The sequence below is a fragment of the Rutilus rutilus genome (genome assembly GCF_951802725.1).
Source record: "Rutilus rutilus genome assembly, chromosome: 23".
In the NCBI taxonomy this organism is placed as follows: domain Eukaryota; kingdom Metazoa; phylum Chordata; class Actinopteri; order Cypriniformes; family Leuciscidae; genus Rutilus; species Rutilus rutilus.
In genome coordinates this window covers 13981392-13994794 of record NC_140233.1, presented here as the reverse complement: position 1 = coordinate 13994794, position 13403 = coordinate 13981392, and the positions used below count along the sequence as shown (strand labels likewise).

The window sequence follows — 13403 nt, the reverse complement described above, 5'->3', positions numbered from 1 at the left end:
TAGACCCAAACACTATGAACAGATGTATATTGATTTGTCATCCCACTTGTTTTTGTAACAGTACAGTGATGGGAAGAAGTTGAAACCCAAGCCTAACTACAACAGTGTGGATCTGTCAGAGGCAGAGTGGGAGGACACCGAGGACATTGTGAGTTTTCCAAATATATATGCGCTTACTTTCTGTAAGTATCCTCACTGTTTTAAGGCTCAACGAAGTCTTTATGATGTCCTGCCCTGTCTGTGCAGTTGAGAACATCCATGGTGAAGGGAGAAACTGGTACTCTGGCTTTAGATGTGAGAGCAGCTGTGGATAAAGGGGTGAGCATGTTTGCAACTTTTATGTCATAATGTTAAATTGCTTTAACTCCTTCTTTTAGATGAATCTTACGAGTCCTGTCAAGAACGTAACAAGAAGAACCATCATTTAACTCAGATTCTCATTATTGTGTTTTTCCTCCATAGATATTTTGGACAGGTTTTATAAGATTCACCATTTTAATAAGTGTAACATATATATATTATTAATGATAATGAATTATATTTAATGTAAATGTTATATTGAGCAATAACCTCTAATAAATCTGATGGTCTTTGTGATTGTATTTTTCCATTTATCCCCCAGAAAAGACCTTTGTTCCTCAAAAATGATTATTTCTACACAACCATCAATGAAACTCCATTTAGGTTTGATATGCTTCTCACATTCTTCGAATATTCCCGTCATACTTTTACTGTACATGCAATAGATTATTGTAAAACGCATATTTTAGTAACAACCTTCACATGATGCTTGTTTCTGATGTGGTTTCAGCTTTGGGATGGTGCTTACGAGAGGTCACGGGCAGTACATGGTCTTTGGGAATGTTTCCGTAGAAGAGGGTGAGTTTACAGTATGATTAATAGCATGTGTGATATACTGAGGCGAGAATCATACACTACCGTTCAAAAGTTTGGGGTCAGTGAGATTTTTTTTCTTTGTGAAAGAAATTAAAGGGGTGGTTGAATATGATTTCACTTTTCTAACTTTAGTTAGTGTGTAATGTTGCTGTTTGAGCATAAACAACATCTGCAAAGTTACGACGCTCAAAGTTCAAAGCAAAGCAATCATTTTATTTGAAAGAAATCGCTTTTTAAGGACTACAACAAACGGCTGGTAGGGACTACAGGACATCATGAACCCTAAAATTTACATAAACCCCGCCCCCAGAACACGATTTATAGGTTATCAAGACAGAATATGCTAATCAATGACTAGAAGATAACTACACATAAGCTACATCAATTCATCAACTAACCATTCAGAAATTGTTCTTCAGTCACTTCTTCTCGAGTCTCTCCATCTTTCTGACTCCGGTTTGAACATAAAAGGCAAAAAAAAATTGAAATTTTCAGTGCATGTCTGTGTGAGGTAAAAGGAAACAAGCGAGTAGTATGAAGCTGCAGACTCGGAGCCTGCTGCATCTACAGTCCCGCACCCAGAGTCCCGCATTCTCAGACCCCTCGTTTTTCGAGACAGCGCCTCCTATCAAATTAGATCGGATAAACATGTGAAGAACGTGAGTATCGTCAATTGTATTTAGCGAATCATACCTCATTCGGTTTCTTTTTTAATCAAACTACTTTATAGCTCATCGATACACCAACATATGAATAGTCCATTTAATATTTGTAAAGATAGTTTGTAACTAAATTTGAGCCATTAATGTATGTTTTTTCGCCTCTTTTACTTAAATTAGTTCTTATAAAACGTAAGTATTAAAATGAATCAATATTAATTTAACTGATATGAAGTTGTTGCAGCCATTTCCTCCGTGGCCCGACTTATCACCCTAGATATGCTTGTAATTTGCATTTGCAAAATTTTTTTATTTATTATTACACAATATTTTTGACAATGGCATTCATCTTTTATTTTAGTGAAGTCGAGGAATTTGACAGAGTGATTGCAAAAAGAATTAAAAAAGAAGGAACATTCGCCTACCAGAAATTATTTTACCTTATGCATTTACATTAGCCAACATTTTACATTTATTCATTTAGCAGACGCTTTTATCCAAAGCGGGATAAAAAAATGAGGAGGTTTTTTTAATGCAATTGAAGACGAAAAGTAAAGTCACTAACACAATTCTTTCCTTTTTTCTTTGCTTTGTCCTGTTTACAGCAAGATGATGTTTAGGTGATCGTTAAATAAAGTATAGAATTGTTTATATTGGTGTTTTCTATTCTTATTTGAGTTTTGCTTCGCATTCAAAATATCAAAAAACAGGTTTTGTAATGTTAGCATGGTATAATGGTAATTACCATTATAGGTTGAACTGAAAGAAAAATTGGAATTTGAAAAAAAAAAAAACGTAGCAATATAATAGGCTATCACATAATATTTTTCAGAAGATAGTTCAATCTGCAATTGCGACTTTATTTCTCAGAATTACGACTTCATATCTCGCAATTGCGACTTTATTTCTCGCAATTCTGACATCATATCTCGCAATTCTGAGGGAAAAAAAAGTCAAAAACTCTGACTTGATATATCGCAATTGTGAGGAAAAAAAAGTCAGAAGTGTGAGATAAAAAGTCGCAATTATTATTATTTATTTATTATTCAGTGGCGGAAACAAGCTTCCATAGTAGGCTAATTGTATCCCTTCCATCAGTAATTTTCTTTCAATTACACCCACACTCAAAAACTACTGGGTAATTTGTTAGCCAGAGAACACAATACGTTTTTTTGGCACATGCATTAAGCAGGGAACGCAAATATTTATTTGGATAACTTTAAAAAGGAGACTGTAATATTGCATCCTATTGTTTTCAATGGCATTTGGATAAGGGTGTTATACGATCTTCTGAACAGCAGGAGGCGCTGTCTCGAAAAACGAGGGGTCTGAGAATGCGGGACTCTGGGTGCGGGACTGTAGATGCAGGCTCCGAGTCTGCAGCTTCATAATGTTGAAACAAGCTGTTGTAGCTCCGCCCCCTGTGCCGGGAGCAGCAGCTCATTTGCATTTAAAGGGTCAGACACAAAAACGGTGCGTTTTTTCTCACCCTCAAAAAGTGACAACTTTAACATGCTATATAAAAATATCTGTGGGGTATTTTGAGCTAAAACTTCACATACACACTACCACCATCGGAATAAATTACATTTATATTAAGAAATATATAATAATTTACAAATATAATAAAACTATATATATATATATAAATATATATATATATATATATATATAAAATTGTGATGATATTTCACAATATTGCTGTTTTACTGCATTAATAATCAAATAAATGCAGCCTTTGTGAGCATAAGGGACTTTTTTCAAAGACAATAAAAAATCTTACCAACACCAAACTATTGAACGGTAGTGTATGTGAGGAACAGTTTTAATTCATTTAAAAATGTATATCATTTTACAGATAATTTTCACATAATAAATATGGAAATCTTTGTTTATTCCACTTTTTGATTTAGATAATCATAGTTTTTCAATAATTTATATTTTGATGTTTGATGATTTTCTTAGTTTAAAATTGAAAGTCTAGGGATGGGGGTAAACCAACAAAACCTATACCTAAAAGGCATTTCAAAAGTAGCAAATAATAAAAAATAACAGTGCCCAAAGTTGAAGAAATTGAAAAGCTGCTACCAATTTCTCTTTCTTTAGGTCTTCATGACCTTCAGCAGCCAGACCTCACTATAGCAGATGAATGGTAAGTACTGTTGAGTTGAAGCAAGAATATAAAAACCTAACAGGCAGAAATATATCTTCTGAACACCGTCAGGACAACAGGTCCCGAAAAAACGTAAAACTTAGTTATGTGTCTTGCTAAGTTAAAGTTGGTTTACCCACTCAGGACGTATTGCGAGACAGATATTGACCCACACCACCGTAAGCTCACTCAGCTCCAGGCTGTGGTCCGATACCTGACTGGGAAAGAGCCTGACTTGGAGTGTGAGTTTTCCTCATCTTTTTTTTACCTTATTTTACAATATTTTCTATGCAGATGCTAAATACTCAATGCTTCAAACTTAGCTCTGCTAATCCCTGTCTTTTGCCTGTTGATTATAAATTTGCCTGGTGTTTTCAGCTATTTTATCAAAAATACCATCCTGTATTGCTTAAGTAAATATTTGAATTGTAACAGGTGACGAGATACTGCTACAGCAAGTTCTTTTCGATGCAGTGGTAACAGCACCACTGGAGGCCTACTGGACAGCGCTAACGCTAACCGGCTCCGGGTAAGAGGCTTTATTTAAGCTGTGTATGTTGTGCATTAGGCACCAACACAAAGCCAGACTTTTCTGTATGTCCTATAAAATCCCACTGTCATTTTGGAAAGATTGTTTATAGTCATTCTCCTTTTGCTTTTATCTCCCTATAGGGCAGATGAAGGCATGGAGTCAGCTTTCCTTGGGACCCGCTCTGGGCTCATGCGTGTGATTAGATATGCAGGAAGTGAGAAACGTGTGGGAAAGTGAGTGAGATATTGTAAAATCAACTGAATTTTTTGGCTTTTAGTATGAATATGTTAGCTCTACTGTTATCTATAAGCTAGTGTGCTCCAAAACAATGACAAAATTTGCATTTAGAAGATATAAGCATTCAAAACTTACAGTCTCTTACTTCTGCCAATATGGATCAGTGATTTTGATGACATCACTGCACTTCAGCTTCTCATCAGATTTTCCTTACTTCTGCCAATATGGATCAATGATTTTGATGACATCACTGCACTTCAGCTTCTCATCAGATTTTCAGTCCAATCAGATGCTCTTTAGAATCTAAAGCATCCTGCCCCCTACATTATAAATAGACGCTGAAGCTGCTGCTGAAATCGGTCACTTGTTCACAAATGTACTATTTTCTACATGGTGAATGCTATTTTTAAAAAGGGGAGGGGCTTCTCGATATCCCCCGCCCAATCTTCCTGTGTCAGTGGAAGTTACGTCAACACATTGAATAATGCTGTGCGTTTCAAGGCATTTCAGTGAGCCTTTAACATTGGTAGCTGGACCAGCTAAAACAATTTTTAGCATGATTTGAGATAAAGAAAAAACATTTACGATATCGTTGTCAGATTTTATTTTTCATTTGTAATTGAAAATTGAAACATAGATTTTGGCCTTTCCCCAAATCTCCTGATACTTTGACCTCACAGGAAGTTCTTGACCCGTGTGGACAAAGAGAACCTCTTCACAGTGGATCACTTTCCAATTTGGTATCGCCTGGCGGCTGAGAACAAACCGGGTCAATTCTTCTTCTATGTCCCACATGATGATATAAACAAAGGTGCTTAAATACTGATTATTAAATTTACTTGTAGAAAAGTCAAAGTTTACAGAAGGTTACAGTATCCTATAACAGTCTCCTATGTCCAACAGGCAGGAACACTTTTGTGGCAATAACATCTGTGACAGTGACTGAAGGGAAAAGAACAGCTATTCATGGAGGTAAGATATCTGTCTGCCATAGTTTGAATTCTGAAATCTGATTTTACATTCAACATATAATGATTTAGCATCATTAATTATTAAAAATTGAGTGATGTTTGAATTCTGTTTGGTCGATATTAAATATTTAATTGTTCATACTCATTTCACCTATTTTTACATTTTGATTACCTTAGTTGCAATCTAATGCTCATTAAAGTTCATCTTTAAAAATACAAATTTCAAAATAAATATCCATTTTCATATTGTACATCATAATGTAGTGATGTCATTTGTGTCGTCACTTGAATGTAATCACTTTAAAGCATTGAAACTGATTGATTTAAGTGTATAATTTTCCATTTATTTAGATGCAATCGTATCGAATTTTAATAACACGATGCTTATTTATTCATAAAGAGAAGCTTATTTATCATAACTATCATAATTATCGACCAGAATTTGAATATATGTACTTTAATATGTATACTGTACTTGCATATTGAACATAGACAAACACATTTAAAATATAGTCTGTTTCTAAATTTGAGAAAAATATACTATTTAATATGCTAATTAACATATGATCGATAGCAGCCATAAGAAATCCAACGACTTGGTTTGTTAGGAAAATAGGAAAATATAAAAGATTACATGAAATCATATTCAACATTGCAGATCTTTCTTTCTAATTGACGAAATTATCTCACGCAATTTACATATGAACGCGAGAGAACATTGTGCTTGGTACATTTTTCGTCTTCAAACCAAATTTGGGTCTTTAGCTGGCAAAGTTTAAATCCCGTCTGGCTTGAGCGCTTCCCAAAATGTTTACGCATTAGGCCAGTAGGCGGAGAGCAGGAGGTCTTTTGTGGTTGTTCGAATGCATTTGACCACACTTCGAAATCAATCCGGTCGAATGTGTTTTCGACGACCTCTGGAATTGGTAGAAAGTGGAAAAGCTCAAACCTGTGTTTAGCGTCGTCCACTTGTGATCTGATCAACCAAAACGCATTTTAATACCAGGTGTAATCAATAGTTTTATATATTTTGTCTTTAATTAGAATGAGCTATAATTGCTCCTGAGCTAAATTGGGTCTTTGCCCTCCAACTCTCCCTCCCAAACTAAACATTTATAAATCTATGTACATCAATGATAAAAAAAAAAAAAGCACCAATAAAAACCCCTTATGAGTTCCTTATGTGCTTTAAACACACACTTCTGGAGGGAATGCCATCCACCCTACGCACTCTGTGGCTTCTGCTCCCTTTCCGATAGTCGGCATCAGATCCTCTTTTTCATCCTGCTCTGGTTCCTTGGCCACCATCAGTGGTTGTTGCTGCTGGCTGTTCCCATGCGTCAGCTGCTGATGTTCATTTGCGACCAGCGTTGCGTAGATGCAGCCGTAGGTGGCCGTTACCACCATCAGCACACACACCACTCCGCACACCACCCCAGCTACCACCACTGTGGCCGTCGCTCGCCTCACACTCACAGGGCGGTAGCGCTGGCGGATGCAGTCTCCTGCTGGCTCGGCTGGGACCTGGTGACCCTCGGCAGCAGATGGGTTCCTGGTCTCGAGATAGAGGGGGTAACAGTGTCTGAACATCTCCATAGGGATACTGCGAAGATCCTTACCATGCAAATTAGAAGGAGAGGAGCAGTTGGCGGAATCTACACGGCCACCTATGGAATGACAAAAAAGATCAAATAAAATATTAAAATATAACATATTCATAATGCATTTTAAAGCTGTTAAATGTGTTTGTCTATGTTAAATATGTATGTGCAGCGTCTTTAAATGTATAGATTCATGGGTTTTATTAAATATATAAAAATTAGGACTAATTCCGGTAAGCTGATAAATAGTTTCATGCTTTGGCTGATAACTAATAAGTGCCTAATAATTTAGACTATAAACTTTATCTAGATTATTTAGACTTTATTAGATTTTATTATTAATTAGTCTTTATTAGATTTACAAGTCTAAAAAAATTAAATAAAACAGTAAAAAAAAGAAGAAAACTATTCATTTATTTAATAATAATTTATAATTTATGTACACATGTACACACACACACACACACGCATATACTAATACATGGCCAATAATAAATTCTATATTATTTTGTAAATACATTAAAAATGAACAGCAAAAAACTAAACAAAAGTTTTCAATGCTACAAGTGAATTTAGACATCACAACATTATAATTTACACTATAAAAATGGATATTCATTTTGAGATTTGCTAAAGATTAAATTGAACTGTTATTAGTGTTTTTAAAGATGAAATTTAAGTGAGCATCAGATGATAGCAAAGGTAATCTTAATTAAATATTAATATAGGAAATGATTATGAACAATCAAAGATCAACATGGAACGAAAAAATTTATTCTATTTTCCATTTGCCTGTTACTGATCTTCTGGTGAAAACAACACCTCTCTGGTGATGTATGCCAGACTTCTCCAATCATATAGTCCTCCTAAACTCCGCCCCTTTCTTACTATCAACTGCAACCGATGCATAGAACCACGTTCCCTCCCTATATTTGTGTTATTTCTCGATAATCCGTTTTACTCTGATATATCACAATAAGGAACAAATGATCTGCTGCTACTTCTGTAACAATGTGACTTTAAATCTCTGAAATCTCTCTAAATCTGCAGATAACCGATATGGTACCAATATATTGTGCATCACTAATTTCCATCAGTGATAAATGACCTCACTCACCTGTATACATGATCCATTCCAGCCAGTGCTTGAGTGGGATCAAGTTGCAGTTGCAATTCCAGGGGTTTCCGTCGAGCAGAAGGTGCTGTAGAGCAGTCGCTGGCTCAAGTGTGGTCCGCTGCAGGGTTCTCAGCTTGTTGCCCACAAGCGAGAGCCACACTAGGTTCTGAAGCCCATCCAGGAGGTGTGTGGGCATGGAGATGAGACTGTTTAAGGAAAGATCCAGGCGCCTAAGCTCAGTCAGGCCTTTGAACTGGTCTGGGTTCAGTTCCTTAAGCCTGTTGTCTCTTAGGACCAGCTCTGTTAGGCTGCCGAGATCAGAGAACAGATTGACGGGGAGCCTCACAAGGACGTTTTCAGAGAGATCCAGGAACTCCAGGTTGTTCAGCTGGGGGAAGCTAGAAGGAGAAACTGTAGAGAGCAGGTTTCTGGAGAGGTCTAGATGTAGCAGGCCACTGAAATTGGAAAAAGACCCAGGGTTGATGGTGGAGAGAAGGTTTCTGGAGAGGTCTAGATATGTCAGGATGCTGAGATTGGAAAAGCTCCCTGGTTCCACAATGGTGAAGTTGTTTTTTGAGAGGTTGAGGTAGCTTGTGTTGAAGGGAAGCTGGTCCAGGATGGAGTTCAAGGAAGCCAGTTGGTTAAGGTCACTGCAGTCTGTTTGGTTCACATTGCAGGAACAGCCTGATGGACAACTTGCGGATGTTCCACACAGGCTCAGAAGGATCATCAAACTCGAGGAAACTACAAGAAAAGGGAGAGGGTTAGGAAACTAAGAGTTGAAAAGATTGAGGATACTTATAATAAGTTGAGGGTCTTACTTAGAATGTTCATCCTGGTCAAATGCTGTTGTAACAGTCCCTCAGCAAACAGGAGCATCCACTAGTCTACACCAAATGAATGCCATGATGAATCCACCTGGAAATCTCCTGGAATTGCTGTAATTTTTACGATAATGGGAACAAATACCCTTAGAAGAAGATATTTTAGGAGGATAGGTCATATGGTGCATGCACAGCTGGTACAGATTAATTTATGATGGTACTAATAAGCGGACTAAAATTAAAATGTAAAATGAATGCCCTGTGAAGGCTGAACATGAGGCAGACCTGAAATGGATTTGAGTCTTCAGAAGGAAAAGAAAAGAGTAAAAGAGAGTACTTTGTATAAAAGCTGCCCAGAGGCCCATTGCTTTTTGTAAGAGCATAAAGCCTTGTCAAAAACGAGATGTATTCGAGGTTACTTGCTGTTATTCCTTTTTGCCCATCACATTTGCTGCATTAAACTATCACGGATTAAACTGTCCACACCATTAGATAATAAATCAGAGCTGAGAACGACATCCGCTTTATCAGTGAAAAGAGGATCAAATAGTGCATGTTGGAATGTCCACTTCTTGTAATTCATAAAATTGTATGAAATATTTTTATATCTGATTAAACCGGGTTGTACTGTAGATCTATAGAAGACAAAAAGCTTAGAACTAAGGTATGAACTATGGTATGACCTGAAAAAACAGTTGAAATGAAAGCATTTGTTCTGTGCAACAAAGTCTTAAATACTGAATGAGCACAAACAACGACCATTGCTTATTTAAACAAATCAGTGAGAAATGATTATGATTGCACTTATACTAAAAGCAAATCAGACCAGAAACATACCTTTCTGCAGTGCTCATCTATAGGTCCTCATAATTGCTCCTATCAAGGAAGAATGAGCAAATCAACAGAAAATGAAAGAAACAAGAGGAACGTACAGTTGTTCCTCACAGCTTGCAATGCCCAGTGTGTGTATGAGCGTGGGTCACATCAGTTAGTAGGACTAACATTAGAACAGTCTGTGCCGGAGAGAGAGAGAGAGAGAGAGAGAAAGAGAGAGAGAGATAGATGGACTGAGGAGGGGGTAAAAGAGAAAAAACATCAGCTGATACAGCTTAGAAATGGGAGCCTCTTCATTTTTTTCATGACTGTTTTCCTGTAGCTTATGATGTTGCACATATTAGGATTAATCATGTGATATAGAGCATAAACAAATGTTTTCCAGGAAAACATGAATACAGGGTTCTTACGTAAATATCTGGGAATTACCTGCACTGGAAAAATCATGGAAATTAATAAAATAGTACAATATTTAGGGAAATTACTTAATTGTTTTGTTATGATCAGCTCTAAAATATTTAATTGACTAGAAATTATGAATGCAATCTCTTTAAAATAGTTTTTTTTTTTTATCCTGGAAATTATCTAAAAAATATTGTAAATATTTATGGATTTTTTAAAATCCGATATGAATGCAATCTCTGTAAAAAACCTAATCTATTCCCATTGAATGTTTTCTGATTTTCCCCTTGTTATGTGCAGCTATTGGAATGCAAGCATCCCTGGACCTGCTGGAAAGAGTGTTCTTTTCAATTGCCAAACAAGTGAGTTTGACCTCAAAAATATTCTTAAAATATTGTTAACACTTTACAATAAATCCATTTGTTTACATTAGTTAAGTACATTATTTAACTTGAACTAACAGTAAAAATGATTTAATCTTATTTAATGTTAATTTCAACATTTAGTAATACATTATTAAAATCAAAAGTTGTATCTGGTTATTTTATTTATGGACCTGAGCTAACATGAACTATAATGCACAGCTGTATTTGTATTAACTAACATTAACAAAGAATATTAGCAATGAATGGTTCATTGTTCATTTTAGTTAATGCATTAACTAATGCTAACTAATGGGACCTTATTGTACAGTGTTACCAAAATATTAATATTAAAGAAACATAATAATATAATATTGATTTTAAATAGAATGTTGATATTAAATATTTGTGTTATTTTTTTATTTCATTTATATATTTTAAACATTTTTACATTTGATACACAAATACAAAAATATACGTTAAAATATTCATATTATAAATGCATAGAGGTGTGAATTTGCTGTGAAGTGTAAAGGTAGACTGTGAATGACAACAATCTAGAAATATGAGATGTGGTTGTCCTGAAGGTCTTTGGTTAATGGTGTGTATCAGTTCCTGACTGCCTTACCCTGACGAATGAGCAAATAGCGTTTGTCACTGGAGGTTTCTAAGCGTACATGTACATGCTCACGTATGCAGGCCTCCAAGCAATTTATCAAGATGCTTGCTACTTAGCAAACACTCTTTCTCCAATGCGACTTGCCACATGACTTATTGTCCCTTCTGGGGTTTAAACCTAGGACATTTCAATCACCATCCCCGTTTCACACAAGGGCTCTTTTCTTGTCCTTTGTAATCGGTGCAACACACACACAAACCTACAAAGAACTATCTGAATCACCTAACCTTTTGCTTCTCATTATTTTTTTCTTCCCTTTTTTCCTGTCAGCCAAACAACACAGATGTAAGTATTGCATTGTTGTCTTCACTTGATTTATACATTAAAAGAAGCCAAAATGTACTTAGAAAGTACTATATGGTACACTTTGGTGTCCTATTACTTTAGAACTTTACTAGGAGAAATAGTACTTTAGTAGTACTTTCTACTTTACTTGTAGAAATATTATTAGATAAACTGTTTTCTAACATAAAATTGAGATAATATGAAAAGCAGCTTGCACTGTAAAAAATATTGTTGGTTTAACTTAAAGTAACCTGGTTGCCTTCAAATTTTGAGTTCATTGAAATAAAAAAGTTGAGTTAATACAATAAAGGAGATTGGTTTAATCAACAAACTCAAAATATTATGTTATCTGAACCACGTGAATTTTCTAAGTTGATTTTATAAAAAAAGAATTTGTGAGAACAAATCATGAACAGATTTTTTACAGTGTAGTTTTACACCTCAAATGTCTATATCCCCCTTGAAAATGGGATTTTGGTCTGTCAGAGGTCCAGTATCCAACAATTAAAATGGAAATAATTTTAACATAATAATTTTAATAATCTGTTCAACAACAATTTGTTGTAAAAATTTTTTTTTTTTAGGTGAGCCCTGCATTTTGCATGCAGGCCTGTTACCACAAGATCACTTATTAAAGTAACAGTCGTTAAAACTGACTTCTCAATTTTTATTGTTGCACTCATAATTGTTAACTGTATTTATGAAGTTTAACCTTCAATCGTGTTACCCACGTTATCATATGAAAAATGATCAAACAAATATTTTTCTTTAACTTATGGGAAATATACGTTTGTCAATAACTACAAATCAGCATTTGTTCCGGTGTCAACTTCTCTTAGGCTAAATTTGCAACCGTCACCAATTATTTTTTTTACTTGATAAATTGTATCTATTTAATTTCAATGTGATTTGATTTAATATTATTGCTATTAAAGAACACAAATTGAGACATGCACCAAGTTTTGCTAACATGGTTGCAAAATTATCTTTATTATTACCCCCTGAAGACGATCAAAATTTGCCAAAGGTTTAGAACCTTCATTTGTTGACAAAAAAAAAAAATGTTTTAGGCCCTAATTTACACCCTATTCATGTAAAGTACCATAATGTAACCTCTACACAGGTAACATAGTAATTTCACCACTGTAGTGTTTCCTAAATATAATGTATCTAATAAAATGTTCTTGTCCATTTACTAAAGCCCTTGTGGTTGTCTTCTTACTCTTTGCAGTGCAGTGATGTGGAGGGTATATGTCCTCTCAGCTGTGAGAGTATTGTGAGTGAAGCTGATTGACTTTTCTTTGTGTCATCTTTGGCCCTGACCCAAATGGCACACTTCATATGCACTTACAGCCTTGTGGACTTACAATGGCCGCCGCATACACATCTCCACTTAGTCCACAAGTCCGTAGGGTGTCTCTTTTGTCATTTGTGGCCGATATGCACCATCGATTCGCACTTTTGTTGAGCCCACACTTAAGCGAGCTCCACAGCAGACTTCAAAGCTGCGTTACCTCACGAAACGTTAGCAGACCGCGAGTGTTTAGGGTGCCGTTTGGGACAGGGCCTTTTTGTAATCTGTGAATCATTGTTCTGAATCAGTTCATTTACACAAACTGAGTCACTGGAATGGGTTTTGGTTCAGCAAGGGAGATTTTCAGTTCTAATCCAACTGTGTTTTTCACAGGATGTCAACTGTTACCTTATTGACAATAATGGCTTCATACTGGTCTCAAAGGACAGAGGAGATGTGAGTATATAAAACCAGTCTTTAAGTAAAATAAAATCCCACTAATTATGACAAAATTGGGCTAAAACAGGGGCTAGTTGTCACACTTTTTACTCATTTTT

General features: G+C 35.6%; 2 protein-coding genes across 3 annotated transcripts in view; one reads left to right on the top strand and one right to left on the bottom strand.

The window, feature by feature from the left end:
• cacna2d4b (calcium channel, voltage-dependent, alpha 2/delta subunit 4b) overlaps window positions 1-13403 on the top strand; it is a 34503-nt gene that overhangs the window by 13902 nt on the left and 7198 nt on the right. Inside the window, exons 17-30 of one of the 2 annotated variants that reach the window (XM_084397210.1) lie at window positions 62-148; window positions 247-318; window positions 623-684; window positions 812-879; window positions 3663-3708; window positions 3853-3950; window positions 4144-4237; window positions 4381-4473; window positions 5158-5288; window positions 5381-5449; window positions 10527-10588; window positions 11538-11552; window positions 12784-12828; window positions 13240-13302. In XM_084397210.1, the coding sequence (XP_084253336.1) occupies window positions 62-148; window positions 247-318; window positions 623-684; window positions 812-879; window positions 3663-3708; window positions 3853-3950; window positions 4144-4237; window positions 4381-4473; window positions 5158-5288; window positions 5381-5449; window positions 10527-10588; window positions 11538-11552; window positions 12784-12828; window positions 13240-13302 (1005 nt within the window). The remainder of the gene's footprint in view (window positions 1-61; window positions 149-246; window positions 319-622; window positions 685-811; window positions 880-3662; window positions 3709-3852; window positions 3951-4143; window positions 4238-4380; window positions 4474-5157; window positions 5289-5380; window positions 5450-10526; window positions 10589-11537; window positions 11553-12783; window positions 12829-13239; window positions 13303-13403) is intronic. The other variant, XR_014626007.1, reaches the window with a different exon arrangement.
• Window positions 6487-9884, bottom strand: lrtm2b (leucine-rich repeats and transmembrane domains 2b). Its single transcript, XM_084397212.1, has 2 exons — window positions 8167-9884; window positions 6487-7115 (listed from the first exon to the last, which is right to left on the bottom strand). The coding sequence occupies exons 1-2, from the start codon at window positions 8894-8896 to the stop codon at window positions 6637-6639; spliced, it is 1209 nt and encodes a 402-aa protein (XP_084253338.1). The 5' UTR covers window positions 8897-9884; the 3' UTR covers window positions 6487-6636.